This window comes from Lepus europaeus, chromosome 22 (genome assembly GCF_033115175.1).
Source record: "Lepus europaeus isolate LE1 chromosome 22, mLepTim1.pri, whole genome shotgun sequence".
Classification (NCBI taxonomy): domain Eukaryota; kingdom Metazoa; phylum Chordata; class Mammalia; order Lagomorpha; family Leporidae; genus Lepus; species Lepus europaeus.
The window spans coordinates 10778022-10792716 of NC_084848.1; the positions used below are offsets into that span (position 1 = coordinate 10778022).

Sequence of the window (14695 nt, forward strand, 5' to 3'; positions counted from 1 at the left end):
GGAGCTGCCCTCTGAGAGCTGCCCCAAGGACCCCCAGGACTCGGAGGTCACAGTGGGCCCTCGGGGGACAGCATCCATCCCCAAAGCACACTTGGCTTCCCTGTCTCTGGACTGCTTGAGCTCTTCCCCGGGTTCCTTCTCCTTGGCCTTCTGTTGCTAAGGGCAGGAGGTCCTTCCTGGTCTCCTAGGATCAGTCTTGGCTGAGACTCTGCCTCCTGGACCATGATCTCCCTTTCCCACACTGCTCTCGCAAGCCCCTGCTCCCAGCTTTAATCAGCCCTGCATACAGCCTGGGAAAACAAGGTTGACCTTTAACTGAGCTCAGAGAAAACACAATGTTCCCATTCAATCAGTGATCAAAGAAGGTCCCATTCCCTTCTGGGTTCTCATCTCTGCCTTCTCCTTTTCTTTGATCCAACTTCAAGTAGAAATATCATAAGTAAAAGTTAAGTTCAACTAAACAAAAATTTCAAGGCTACCTATGACAAGAAAAACACAGATTTTCAGCACTGCAGTCGCTGTAAGTTTGTATAATAAGATCTGCCCTCTCTTTTGCCAAATCAGATTTTGGAACCACAATCAGATATTGGATATCTATAAAGCTCATCTAATGCAATGACTGTATCTGTCAGTGGCTGTATCTGTCAACCAAAGAGTTTAGTGAGAGATAAGGGGGAGAGCAGAACTTTTGTAAGAATATGGACTCTCGGTGTCACCCATTCCTCCCTTGGAAGATGCACCGCGAGCTCCATATGAGATTGGAGTCAGTCACTGAAGCAGTTACGGGTGAGTTACTATTGCCCTGGGCCAAATCACCTCCACACTTAGTGGTTTAAGCCCCTTGTTTTGCACAGAATTTGATGGGCCAGGACCTAGGCAAGGCGGGGCAGTCCTCATTCAGGTGTCTCCTGCACTTCCAGCCAGAGGTCAGCTGTGTTGCTGTCACTGGGCTCTGCTGGGCTGTAAGTGTGTAGGATGGGCCGCATGCCTGGTGGCTGACACTGGCCGCCCCCTGGGAGCTCAGCCAGAACTGTCCCCCAGAGCAGCTACACGTGGCCCATGTGATAGGGGAGCTGGATAGGGGAAGCAGACAGCTTCCCCACGAAGACTGATCGGGGGGAGCCTGCCGTGACTGACCTCCCATGTCCCCGAGCAGCACTGCAGCCTCATTCTCCTGGGTACGAGCAAGTCGCTGGGCCCTGCACACAATCGGGGAGGGGGGCAGAGATTCCACTTTTGATAGGAGAAATGTCAAAGAACTTGAGAGCAAGGTTTATTTGTTTGTTTTAAGAGTTATTTATTTGAAAGACAAAGTGACAAGGAGAGAGGGAGAGACAGAAAAAGAGATCCTCTATCCACTGGTTCACTCCCCAAATGGCCACAACAGCCATGATTGGGCCAGGATGAAGCCAGAAGAGCCTGGAACTCTGTCCAGGTCTCCCGTGTGGGTAGCAGGGGCCCAAGCACTTGGGCCATCTCCTGCTGCTTCCCAGGAGCATTAGCAGGGAGCTGGACTGGAAGCAGAGCAGTCAGGACTCAAACCAGTGCTCTGATACGGGACACCGGCATCACATGTGCTGGCTTAACCCACTGTGCCGTGATGCCAGCCCCAAGAATAAGTTTTAAAATCACCTTTGGGGGCCGGCGCTGTGGCGCAGCGGGTTAACGCCCTAGCCTGAAGTGCTGGCATCTCCTATGGGCGCCGGTTCTAGTCCTGGCTGCTCCTCTTCCGATCCAGCTCTCTGTTATGGCCTGGGATAGCAGTAGAGGATGGCCTAAGTCCTTGGGTCCCTGCATCCACGAGGGAGATCCAGAAGAAGCTCCTGGCTCCTGGTACAGATCGGCACAGCTCTGGCCATTACGGCCATTTGGGGAATGAACCAATGGAAGGAAGACCTTTCTCTCTGTTTCTTCCTCTCACTGTCTGTAACTCTACCTCTCAAATAAATAAATAAAATCTTTTTTAAAAAAATCACCTTTGCTGAAAATTCATGGAGTAATAAGAGATCACATTTACAACCAACAATGGGCGATACATTTCAGAGGTTGAGATTAGAGATAATGCAATGTGACCCTGAGCGAAGAAAGGCGGGAGGCGGCTGGGTGGAAGCTTCTGAGAGAGTTCCACAAGGAAGATTTGGCGAAGCCGGAAAGGGAGTGGTGAGCCCCAGTCAGGCGCCACAGGAAGCTGCTACGGTTCAGATGGGATTTGGCTTCCCAAAGCAATGCAGATGTTTGCTGGCTGAAACACCAACATACGCTGGCTGAAACACCAACATTTGCTGTTCGCAACTCCTGGGGCTGAGAGGACCAAGGTCAAGGCGCCCGCAGACCTGGTTTGCAGATGGCCACCTTCTCTCTGTGTCCTCGCGTGGCAGGAACAGAAAGAGGAAGGCTGTCCATCTCATCACAGGAGGTGCTCCTCCAGGCCCTGTGTGCCAGCACCATCAGAGTGGGGGCTGGGGTTTCAGCATTTGGAATCTGAGAAGACACAGACCGTCAGTCCACAGCAGCGGCTGCATCTTCCTCCAGCAGTGGACTGCTCTGTCTTTGCACAACTAAGTCCATGCTTGTTGGTCGACTTTTCAAATCTAAACAGCATGTGGTTTAGAAATGCATCCGTGGGAGGCAAAACTACGAAAGCAAGGAAGTGAAGCAAGTCTCCTGAGGGAAGAGGGGGAGAAGGTGACAGCGTGGGTCAAAGCACTGGAAGCAGCCAGCTTAGAAGGCAACACACAGCTGCTCACTTGATGGCCAATAAAGCGTCTGTCTGTTTTTGTGAATGTGTGATGCTCCCTTTAAACCCGACAGACTTCAGACTCATCTGACAGGCTTATCTCTCCTACCTTGGATGTGGAGAAACTCAGGGAAAGAAAGCAGAACTTGGCAAAGACAGTCGGAATCTGGACTTTGCTCTTTGCCCGTCAGATGAGCTTTGGTACTGCAAACAATCCAGGGCGGAAACAGTGGCTGCCTCACTAGATGGAGGCGAATGAGCACTCCGCGTCCTTGCATGCAAAACTGGTTTCACACTTTTTACTTTCTGATTTACACGTTTCCTACCAAATTATCTCCTGTGGTCCCTTTCCCGTCCTCAGTCCCGTGACCTGGATATCCTGATTGCCCCCCCCTCCACTCCATCTCAACGTTCAAGCAAATCCTCTCACTTGTGCATCTGAGATAGCTTTTCCCGGTGGACACTGTGCTACAGTGGGTTAAGCTGTTGCTTTTGATGCCCGAATCCTATATCAGAGTGTCTGGGTTCAAGTCCCTGCTCCACTTCTGTTCCAGCTTCCTACCAGTGAATACCCTGAGAGGCAGCAGGTGACAGCTCCAGTGCTTGGGTCCCTGCCACCCACATGGGAGACTTGGGTTGAGTTCTTGGCTCCTGGTTTTGGCCTGGCTCAGCCCCAGCTGTAGCAGGCATTTGGAAATGTGATCTCGCTCTCTCTCTCTCTCTCCCTCTGTCGATCTGCATTTTGAATAAATAAAAATAATAAGTGAAAGAGCTCTTGGAGCCACCCCTCTTTTCAAGGCTCTGCCCAGGGCTGGGCAGGCCCTCCAGAGAATCTGGAACTGCCTGTTACATAACTTCCAAGAGACTCTCCCAGACTCCAGTTTTTCCCTGCTCCACTCTGTCTTCAATGTGGCCACCAGAATTCAGCTTTGGAAGTGCGGCTGTCTTAAACTGTGATAAAAATATATATAGCACAGAATTTATCATTTTAATAATGTTGTATACATAGTAAATCAGATTATAAATCATAGATTTGGAAATCATAGATTGTTCTTTAAAATACCTTTTATGGTGTATATTTAAGGTATGCAACATGTTGCTTTGAGATACAAATACATGTAGTAAAATGGTTACATTAATAAAATAAATTAACATACCCATCATCCCATAGAGTTAGCCATTTTCTCCCGTGTGGCAAGAGCAGCTATAAGCGACCTACTCACCCAGCAAAACTCCTGAACAGGCAATGATTATTAACTGTCGTCTCCATGTTGCACATTACATCTCCTGTTCATCCTACATTTTAATAACATTTTTAGTGAACAAGGGCGTTTCCAAAAGTTTATGAGAAAATTAAAAACCAAGTTTATTTTGGTACAAAAAATGTTGAAACCCACACATAGTTTTTCATAATACACATTTTCTGTGAACTCTGGAACTCCACCCCCAGTGTGCGGGTGGATACATCCATGAGGAAAAGGAGGAACTTTGACCAAAACTCCTTTTTTTTTTTTTTTATTAAAATACTGAGTTTATTTCATGTATATTTGTCTCCCCACCATTTCCACACGAGACTCCTTTTTGAGCAGCCCTTTGGTCAGGCCCCTCTGGGTGCTCCGCCAGGCGAGGCCTCGGGCCTCCCTCTGCCCGCACTGAACACAGTTTGCACTGGACTCTAAGTTGGTGCAGTGCCAATCTCCCAGTGGGACCTGGGGCCACTGTCCTCATCCTCCTGCCGCACTAGCCCGATGGGGTCAGGTCATGCGGAGACCTCCTGTCCTTGAGGTTTCCCTGTGTAATCTCCCATCCACTTACCCCCACTCTGCTCTTGGCTACACCCCACTTGTCCTTGCTGGAAGCAGAGCTGAAATCGATCTCTCCCCACCATGGCAAGACCCCTCGCAGTGCCCTCTGCCCCTGTTGCCAACGCTCCTTTTGCCTTACCCTCTTTTTTTTTTTTTTTTAAGATTTATTTAGGTTTTTATTTGAGAGGCAGAGGCAGAGAGAGACAGAGGTCTTCCATCCACTGGTTTACTCCCCAGAGGGCCACAAGGGTCCGAGTTGCACCAACCCAAAGCCAGGAGCCAGGAGGTTCTTCTGAGTCTCCCACACAGGTAGAGGGGCCCAAGGACTTGGGCCACCTTCTACTGCTTTCCCAGGCCAGAGCAGAGAGCTGGATCAGAGGTGGAGCAGCCAAGACTTAAACAGGCACCCATATGGGATTCCGACTCTGCAGACAGTGGCTTTACCCACTACACCACAGCAGCCGGCCCCTTACATGGCAATTTGTAATAAAATGCTCACGATTTACAATCCTGGTTTCTGCCTGAATGGGGAGGATTTAGTTTTCATTCTCAACATTTTCATCACATGCTTATAGAATTTGAAAGCTAGAAGGGTCCTTAAGGAGTCTTGCCAGGATGAGACACTGGACACCCAAAGAGATTACGTTTTTTATCCCACACCACTAACTTGGTGGCTGAGCCAAAAGGAGACTTGCTCTAACATTGGGTGGGCATGTCCTTCTCACCACAGGACACCATCCACCTCCCCACCACACCCACACCCCCACGTGGATGGTGCCTTGGGTGGTACCATCTGCCTCCCCACCACACCCACACCTACATGTGGATGGTGCCTTGGGTGGTACCATCCACCTCCCCACCACACCCACACCCCCACGTGGATGGTGCCTTGGGTGGTACCATCTGCCTCCCCACCATACCCACACCCCCACGTGGATGGTGCCTTGGGTGGTACCATCCGCCTCCCCACCACACCCACACCCCCACGTGGATGGTGCCTTCCACAGGGGGTGTACACAGCCCAGCAGCCTTGTCCCTGCTCTTTCCAGGGGTTTTAGTTCAAGGTGGGCTACAGGAAGCATGACTGTGATGTGGATCAAAGTAAGTCCCATACAGAGTACAAACACTGCACCCAGAGCAGGCTCCAGAGCATATTTTACCTGTTTGTGTCATGTATGTAGGTGAGGGCTCAAGGCCTCTCGGATGCTTTGTTATCAGGACTGGAGGAATTCCTGTCTTCAGATGAGGAAATGAAACACAGAGGGGTGAGGACGCCTGTCCCCACCACACGGCTACTGAGAGGCAGGACCTGGGCCCACCGTCTATCGTCCGCGCCCTGGACTATCTCCACAACGTATCTCAGCCTCTCGTGATTTCCAATCCCCCTACTGAATTCCTCTAGGAAACTTCTTAAACATATTTATTTACTTACCTGAAAAGCAGAGTTACAGGCAGGAGAGAGGGAGAGAGATCTTCCATTTGCTGGTTCCCTCGCAACATAGCTACAACAGCCAGGGCTGGGCCAGGCCAAAGCCAGGAGCCAGGAACTACATCTGGGTCTCCCACATGGGTGCAGGAGCCCAAAGACATGGGCACTTCCGCACTTTTCCTAGGGGCATTAGCTGGGAGAATTGGAAGTGGAACAGCCAGGACTTGAACCTGTGCCCATATGGGATTCTGGCATCAAAGAAAGGTGCTTAACTCACTATGCCACGACACTGGCCCCTGGAATTGTTCTTGATCATGGCCTCATGTGTGCATGGCCTATGATTAAATGACTATAAGTTAAAGTATTTCATTTACTACTACATTTTCTAACTTTTTAAAATTATTATTAGAAAGGCAAAGAGAGAATCTTTCATCTGCTGCTTTACCCCTCCAATGGCTGCGAGAGCCAGAGCTGGGCTAGGTCGAAGCCAGGAGGCAGGAGCTCCATTCGAATGTGTCGGGAAGGTGGCAGGAACCCAAGTCCTTGCATCAGACGTAAGCTGTCGCCTCTCAGGTGCATTAGCAGGCAGCTGGGTTGGTGGCTGAGGCAGGACTCGACCCTTGGCCCTGTTATGGGACGTGGGTGTCCTAAGTGGCTGCTTCACCCCCTGTACCACAATGCCTGCCCCCACTACTGTAATTCTTAGTTTTGTGTCAATATGGCCAAGCTCTGGTACTCAGTTATTCAACCAAACACTAAGCTAGGTTTTGCTGAAGATGTAAATGTAAAATCAGTTGGCTTTAAGTCAGGGGATTTACCCTCAAGAATCTCAGTGGGTCTCACACAGTTAAAGGCCCTAAGGACCAAACGTGAGGGCAAGTGTTTGGCACAGCCACTAAGGAATGGGTGGGGACGCCTGATCCCATATCAGAGTGCCTGGTTGCAGTCCCGGCTCCTCTTCCATTTCTGCTTCCTGCTTCCTGCTTCGGCAGGTGATGGCTCAAGCACGTGGAAGATCTGGAAGATTCTGGACTCTTGGCCTGGGCCTGGCCTAGCTCCAGCTGTTGTGGCCATCTGGGGAGTTAACCAGCAGAGAGAAGACCTTTGTCTCCACGCCTTTCAAAACCAAACACAACACAGCCCTTGGGGCCCGAGTTTGTGGCACGGTGGTGAAGGCGCCACTGGGGACAGCAGCAGCCCACACAGGCTGTGCCTGGGTTTGCGTCCTAACTCTGCCTCCCATGTCAGCTCCCTGCTAGGGGGTGCAGGCCGGGAGCCAGTAGTACTTCAGCCTTTGGTCCCTGCCACCACGTCGGAGATCCAAGTGGAGTTTGGGGCTCTTCCCTCGGATCTGGCCCAGCTCTGCCTGTTGCTACCACCTGAAGAGTGAATCAGAGGACGGGTTCTCTGTCTCTTAGATAAAAATAAGGAAAAACTGTAAAAATAAACAGAACTGCCTCCCAAAGCTATACATTTTGTTTGTAGCCTTGTCGGCTCCTGCCCAGGAGTCCCCGGCTGGCGCTGTCCTGCCCTGCGGATTTCAGGCAGAGCCCACTATCAGCTGAGCAGAGGGCGTGCACAGCTGGAGAGCTTCCTCTCCTCTGTGAATAGATGTATCTTACTGTCTGTGTCTGATACATGGCAACATTGTATTCAACAGTTTATTTAAATCTACTCTTTAATATCTGTAACACAGTAAATACAATTTTAAACTTTTTTGCACTGAATAACTCCTATTGGTTTTATTTACCTTGTAAGTAGGATTCTCCCACAAAGTACTTCTTATTTGGTTTGGGGCTCAAAGACATGCTAACAGGGGAATAAACGTAATGACAGCCACTGCATCAGAGACAAAATGCTTTCACGCCCTGGTGCTGGAAATTATTACATTTTACTTTTTAGAAAAATCAACCCATTTTCTTTTATCATTTTCCAGTTTTACTTGCAAATCATAAGGTTGTCAAACTGGGCTCTGCAAGCACTTGTTTATATTTGAAGCTGCCCAACACCTCACTTTGAAACTGAAGGTCTAGGGCCGGCGATGGGGTGGAGTGGGGTCAAGCTGCCGCCAGCCGGCATCCCACATGGGGACAGATTCCAATCCCAGCTGCCCCACTTGCCACCCAGCTCCCTAACGGCCTGGGAAAACAGCGGAAGATGGCTCAAGTGCTTGGGCTCCTGGACCCAGGTCAGGAGACTCCGAAGAAGCTCTGGGCTCCTGGCTTTGGCCTGACCCAGCCCCAACCGTTGTGGCCATTTGGGGAGTGAACCAACAGGTGGAAGATCTCTCTCCCTTTCTCTTCTCTCTGTAACGACGCCTTTCAAATAAATTACAAAAATAAGCCTTAAAAACAAACAAACAAAGTCTGGCATCCTGGAAACCTGTCGACCTAGGGTTGCCATGTGCAGGTTTCTGAATTCGTGGGTGGAGCAGAATACACTGCAAGTCAGAGACCAGAGTCGTGGTCACGCGGTGGCTCCCGCGCCTGCACCTGCTGGACCCAGGACCCCCTCCCAGGGCCATTGAGCCTTCCAAAGGCGTCTAGGGGGGATGAGGAACCGAACTTCATTTCTCTTCATCTTCATTGAGTCAACTTTGAAAACTGAATTTAAAAGCTTAGGCTGTGATCCTACTTTTTCACTTGTCAATGACACCTGGACCGGAAGGGTTCCCATGAACACCCAGCGTCCAAGCAGAGGCTAAAAGACACCGCACATTTTGAAGACACGGGACGTAAGGAATGCAATGCGTCTCGTTAATAATTTTATATTGATGGCTGGATACTTTTGAAAATACGACAGAATATTTCTTTAAAAATCTGTTTCTTCGTACCTTTAAAAAAAAGCAGTGTCAAAATTGAAATTACACTATGCGGCTCGGTTGTTGCTGGTGGACAGGTCGCATCCGGGGGTGGGGGGGCCCGGCGAAGGGCGCGACCCCCGAAAAGGTGGCCGATACCGGCACGGGAGGAACGCGGAACCTCAGGCAGGCGCTGGCGCCCGCGGCTAAGGCCCTGGGGCTCCCGCGACGCCGAGGGCCAGCCAGCGCCTGCCTGATCCCGGGCACAGGCGCGGGAGGTTTCGCAGGCGTCAGTGGGGCTCCGTCCGGGCCCAGGAAAGCCGCCCCCAGGCCCCGGACCTGCGGCCTCGCCCCGAGACGCCGCCGCTTCGGCCCGGAGGCAAACGGCCTCGGCCCCCGCCCCGGGCCGGTCCCGCGGCGGCCGGGGAGCTCACGCCCAGGCCGCAGGCTGCCCCGCGGCCTCCACGCCCCTGCCGAGGCCCGGGCTGATGACGAACACAGAGCGCGACGGACGCACACGCCGCCCCGCGCTCGTACGACGGTGCGTGCAGGGCAGCGCGAGGGAGCCCGGGGCCGTCAGCGGCGCAACCAGCGTCCCCACCTCCTCCGCGCCCGGCGCTCCCGCCGGCCCGGCAGCTCGGCGCCCGCCGCCCGCCTCCGGCCCAGGCCGCCGCCCCGCCGAGGCGCCCGCCTCGCTGCTGTCTCTTTAAATGGTGGGGCCAACGGGCCGCCCCTGCGGCTGCTGCCTGGGTGGCCCCGCGCGCCGCTGTTGAGGGGCGAACCAAGATGGCGGCGGCTTTGGCTCGCTGAGGAAGACGGAAGAGGCGGCGGCAGCGGCGCGGGGAGAGCGGCTTGCAGCGGCCGGCGTCGCCCTGCCGCCTGGGGGCCTTCGCAGGTCTGCCGGGCGCTGGTAGCCGCCGCGGCGCGGGCAGGCGCCCGTGGGCTCCGGCCCCCGGAAACAGCGGGAGCAGCGCGCAGCCGCCGGCCGCGGTGGCGGGGCCAGGTACAAGGAAGGAAAACATGGCGGCGGCGGCCTGAGGCGGCGGCGCGGGAAGCGGCTCGGCGGAGCTCATGGCGGCGGCGGGGGCCGGGCAGTGTTAAGCCGAGCCCCGAGTTGCTGCCGCGGCGGGGCGGGAGGCTCCGAAGCGCTGCGCGCCGCCACCCGGGGCGCCGGGCCTCGCCGGGCCTGGACAATAGCGCCGAGCGGCCGGCGGCGGAGCGAGGCGGCGGGACATGCGGGCCGGCGGCGGCCGGCGGCGGCAGTGAGGCCGGGCAGCCCTCGGCTAGCGGGCGCCCTCCCGCCTCGGCGCCCGCCTCTGCGGGACCCCCTTCCTGGGCGACTGCGGCGGGGCCCCCGGCCCGGGCGCGGCCACGATGACGGACACCCGGCGGCGGGTGAAGGTCTACACGCTCAACGAGGACCGGCAGTGGGACGACCGGGGCACCGGGCACGTGTCGTCCGGCTACGTGGAGCGGCTGAAGGGCATGTCCCTGCTTGTCAGGGCCGAGAGCGACGGTGAGTGGGGCCGCCCCGGGGTGTCGGGGGGCCGGGCCGCGGGAGCCCCCGCCGCCTCCGCCGGCGTCCGGGGGCCCGGAGCGCGCTGCTCTTCGCCCCGGAGTGACCTTGAGAAAGGCGCCGGTGAGTCCCGTCTCCTGCCTTCGTTCACCCGTCTGAAAAGGAGGCGTGGAACTTGGCGAGGTCTCGGCCGTTTCCCTCGTGGAAGGACATTTCGCGTGGGTCTTCTGGTTTGTTGGTGTTCGCCTTGGCTGTGTTTTTCAGGTCCCGGTGCGGGTTGGCAGCCCTGCCCTCGGCAGAGAACAGCCGCTTTGCCCTGGCCAGGGGAGCCCCGTGTGCCCCAGCGTGGCTCTTGGCCACAGCGAGGCAGCGTGTGTTTGCTGTCGTCTCCCTGTGCAGATGCCCTGCAAGTTCGGGATGGCTTTTGGGTTGCTTCAGTGCGTGTTCACAGTTGGGTTCGGTTAACAGGTGGGGGAAGTTGGCAGGTCCTGTGAAACCCTGGCATCTGCCCTGGTGCTGTGCTTCCCGTGTTTGGAAACAGCCCTCAAGGTCCAAAGACCGAGGCGTTTGAACTAAGGAGGTTTGGCCTTTTAAGACTTAATCTGTGCGCAGGTGGCCTCTTTCCCTCCCGGTGTTCTGTGAGTTTCACTTAAAGGTGTTCAGGTTGGGTAAACTGTTTCCAGGATGTTTCTAATGTGAAAAAAGCGCTTTCTCACCTATCTTGTTACATCGTCTTGTAACCTTACAGCCCCAGACTGTGCCGCTTGCGTCTGATTGTGGTCCTTCCCTATCCGAATTACTACAAACCGATTTCAAGGAATTTTCCTCATTTGAATTCTACGCAGAACTCATTCCATGGAAAACAGACCAGACTAGATAGTCTGTAATGGAAGACTGGAGGAAATAGATGTTCAATTTGTATTGAAAATGATGATTTGGAGTATGTTTACCAGATTATCAGGCTGTCTCTGGTAACTTAAAACTGGAGAAAAATAATTTTCTTTGGGGGGCTTCAAAGCTTTAGAAATTGGGTGTATTTTTGTGAGATGGAGTTGTTATTTGCCTTAAAATAGAAACTGAGTGTCTAGAGTTGGTGTGCCTTTGTCCTCCTATGGGGCTCTCCCTTCTGTCTTACCCTGCTTTTACATCCTTGCACATTTGGGAAACTTTTTTACACAGTGAATTGGAAAACATGGGCTTAGGTTCATTTAGCTTCTTTTTAGATGAAGAGATATGTAAATTTGAGCTCAATTTGAAATATGGTATTAAAAATAATACATACAACCTTATTTCAAAAAAATCTGTTTATCTCCCCCCCCCCTTACATTTTTACCATTTGGGAAATAGTCCCTCGTCTGTCTTCCTCCATTGGAAGGGAGAGGACTCTGAAGTAAAGCAGGGTGAATGCTAAAACAAAATGGCTTTGATTTTATCTAACAAGGAAAGGAGGACTGAACTGAACTCCATTACTAATGTGCCCTTTCAGATTTAAGTTATAAGGAAAACTATCCAAAGAATGGACTTAGATTCCAAGGTATTTGTGCGACATTGTTGCAAATACTATTTAATTTGATGATTAACACTTTTTTCTGACAGAAAAACTCCAAATAGAAATAGTCAGAATGTATTGAATGCTTCTGTGTGCCAGAGATGCTGTAAGTAGCTAATGTGCACTGACTTACGTAGTTCCCACAGTCCCATCACGTAGGCCGTGTTGTTAGCTGTGTATTTTACAAATAGGGAAGCCGGGGCTTAGACATTCAGTAAAAAGACCACAGAGCTAGTTCAGAGACGAGGTTAGCGGTCAAACTGAGTGTGTTCTGGGTTTGAGTGAAAATCTAGCCTGTCCCTTGAAACTGGTGATTTTTAAGTTCCTGTATTGCTGTCTGCTTGTTTTTTCTGCTTTAGTTTTAGCCTGAAGGTTTAGTTGAAAGAAAATGAAAATAATTTTTAGCCTGAAGATACTTAAAGTTACAGTTTATCTCTCTAGGTTTATAGGATAATTAAGAATTTTCTTTTTATTGTGATGAGCAAAATGAAAAGTATTTCTGATTCTCCATAAAGTGAGTCATTATACAATAGAAACGTAAGATTATTGAGCTTCTCCATTCTTGGGCTGGACCTGGTTGTTTGTTTTTTCTTTCTTTATTTTTTTAGTCTTTTCAAATCAGAGGGATTGACGGTGTAAGTGCTAACTTAGCATTACTTTTTTCCACAAGATTCTTTAGACTCTTCAGATTTCTTTAAAACAAGAAAAATAAGATTCTTAACACTTTAAAAATACTTGTAGCCTGTAAAATTAATTAACTTTTGTGATGCGTTAATTACCCATATTATAAATAGGCTGTTATTTCACAGTTCAGCTAATTTAGTGAGAAACTGCTCAGTGCTGGGTAGGTGCATACCTGTGAAAAAGGTGGAGGTAACATTTTTTTTTACATTTATGTATAGATGCTCTCAAGAAGGCTAACTAACTTGTCTAAAGCTTACTTCATTGACAGGGTATGCTCTGGTTCTCCACTCAGCTCTTTCCTTTTTTTTCTTTATAAAAATGATTTATTGGGGCCAGCACTGTAGCATAGCAGATAAAGCCGCTGCCTGCAGTACCAGCTGCTCTACTTCCAGTCCCACTCTCTGCTATGGCCTGGGAAAGCGGTAGGAGATGGCCCAAGTCCTTGGGCCCCTGCACCCATGTGGGAGACTGGAAAAAAAAAAGCTCCTGGCTTCGTATAGGCCCAGCAGCCATTTGGGGAGTGAACCAGCGGATAAAAGACCTTTTTCTCTTTCTCTGCCTCTGCCTCTCTCTAGCTCTGCCTTTCAAATAAATAAATCTTTAAAAAATGATTTATTTATTTGGAAGGCAGGCAGAGTGACAGAAAGGGCAAGATAGATCTTGTGTCCACTGGTTTACTCCCCCAATAGCTGTGACAGCCAGATCTGAGCCAGGCTGAAGCCAGGAGACTGGAACTCCACCTGGATCTTTCTCATGGGTGGCAGAAGCCCAAGTATTTAGGCTGTTGTCTGCTGCCTTCTCAGGTCTATTAGCGGGAAGTTGGGTCCGCTGTGGAGCAGCCCAGACTTGAACCTGCGCTCCAGTGTGGGATGTACTGTACACATCTGTCCTGGTACACAGTTGTACCACAGGGCCCACCTGCTGGGGCTTACTTTGAAGCCTCAAGGTGTTTCTGCTACTGTCCTGCTTACTTAGTAACTGTCTGCAGCCTCAACATGAACATAGAGGCTAGATAGTTTTAATTGTTTTAATATTGGGTCTATGAGGATACTTCAAAATGTTCGTGAGAAATGGAATCAAAATATAAGGTTTTTGTGTTTGGTTTTTTTTTTTTTTTTTTTTTTTTTTTTTTTTTTTTTTTTTTTTGGCACCTAGCTAAATCATCCTTTGATTCCGTTTCCCACAGACACTTTGAAGTAGCTACATGTTTGTGGAAGGGGGCAATAATGATATCTCAATCATAGGCTCAGTTCTTGTTGAAGGAGTTTCATACTTATCTAAAACTCAGGAATGAGGTGCTTGTGACCTCATGGTGCAGGGCAGAGGTGGCCAGATGAGCATGCCCTTGCAGCAGGGCCGAGTGTCTTGGCACATCTACAGCTCACCTTGCCTGAAGCCAGGAGGAGCCTTGGACTCCATCCTTGTCTCCCACATTAGTAACTGGGGCCCAAGCCCTTAGAATGCTTTCCCAGGCGCATTAGCAGGGAGCTGGGTCAGAAAGCAGAGAAGCTGGGACATGGACTGGTGTTCTGATATGGGATCCAGCGTTGTAGGCAGCCGCTTGATCTGGCGTGCCACAATGCCAGCCTCTGCCTCATTTCTAAAGGATGGTTCTTACCACCTCACTGCCAATTTTAGAATTGACACAGAAGTAATGGCAGTTGGAATTTTTTTTTTTTAAGATTTTATTTATTTATTTGAGTGGTAGAGTTAGAGAGAGTGAGAGGGAGAGACAGAAAGAAAGGTCTTCCATTTGTTGGTTCACTCCCCAGATGGCCATAATGGCTGGAGCTGCACTGATCCTAAGCAAGGAGAAAGGTGCTTCTTCCTGGTCTCCCATGTGGGTGCAGGGGCCGAAGGACTTGGGTCATCTTCTGCTGCTTTCCCAGGCCACAGCAGAGAGCTGGATTGGAAGAAGAGCAGCCAGGACTAGAACGGGCACCCATATGGGATGCCAGCGCCGCAGGCAGAGGATTAACCTACTGCGCCACTGTGCCGGCCCCACCCATGCTCTTATTCTGGATTACTTACCAAGCATCAAGAATAGTGTTCTTATGTTTGGTTTTTATCTTCACTTTTTTATAAAGTATCTTTTACATTTCATCATCTGATCTACCTATTTTATCACTTAGCAGATTAAATTTACTTAAAGCATTAAGAGGATGAGACGTGGGG

At 51.1% G+C, this 14695-nt stretch overlaps 1 protein-coding gene across 2 annotated transcripts in view; it reads left to right on the top strand.

Moving 5' to 3' along the window:
• Window positions 1–10093: 10093 nt before the first annotated feature.
• Window positions 10094–14695, top strand: part of PPP4R3A (protein phosphatase 4 regulatory subunit 3A) — a 48879-nt gene continuing 44277 nt past the window's right edge. For both annotated transcript variants that reach the window (XM_062181665.1, XM_062181666.1), the window contains exon 1: window positions 10094–10287. In XM_062181665.1, the coding sequence (XP_062037649.1) occupies window positions 10146–10287 (142 nt within the window). In that variant the 5' untranslated portion in view covers window positions 10094–10145. The remainder of the gene's footprint in view (window positions 10288–14695) is intronic.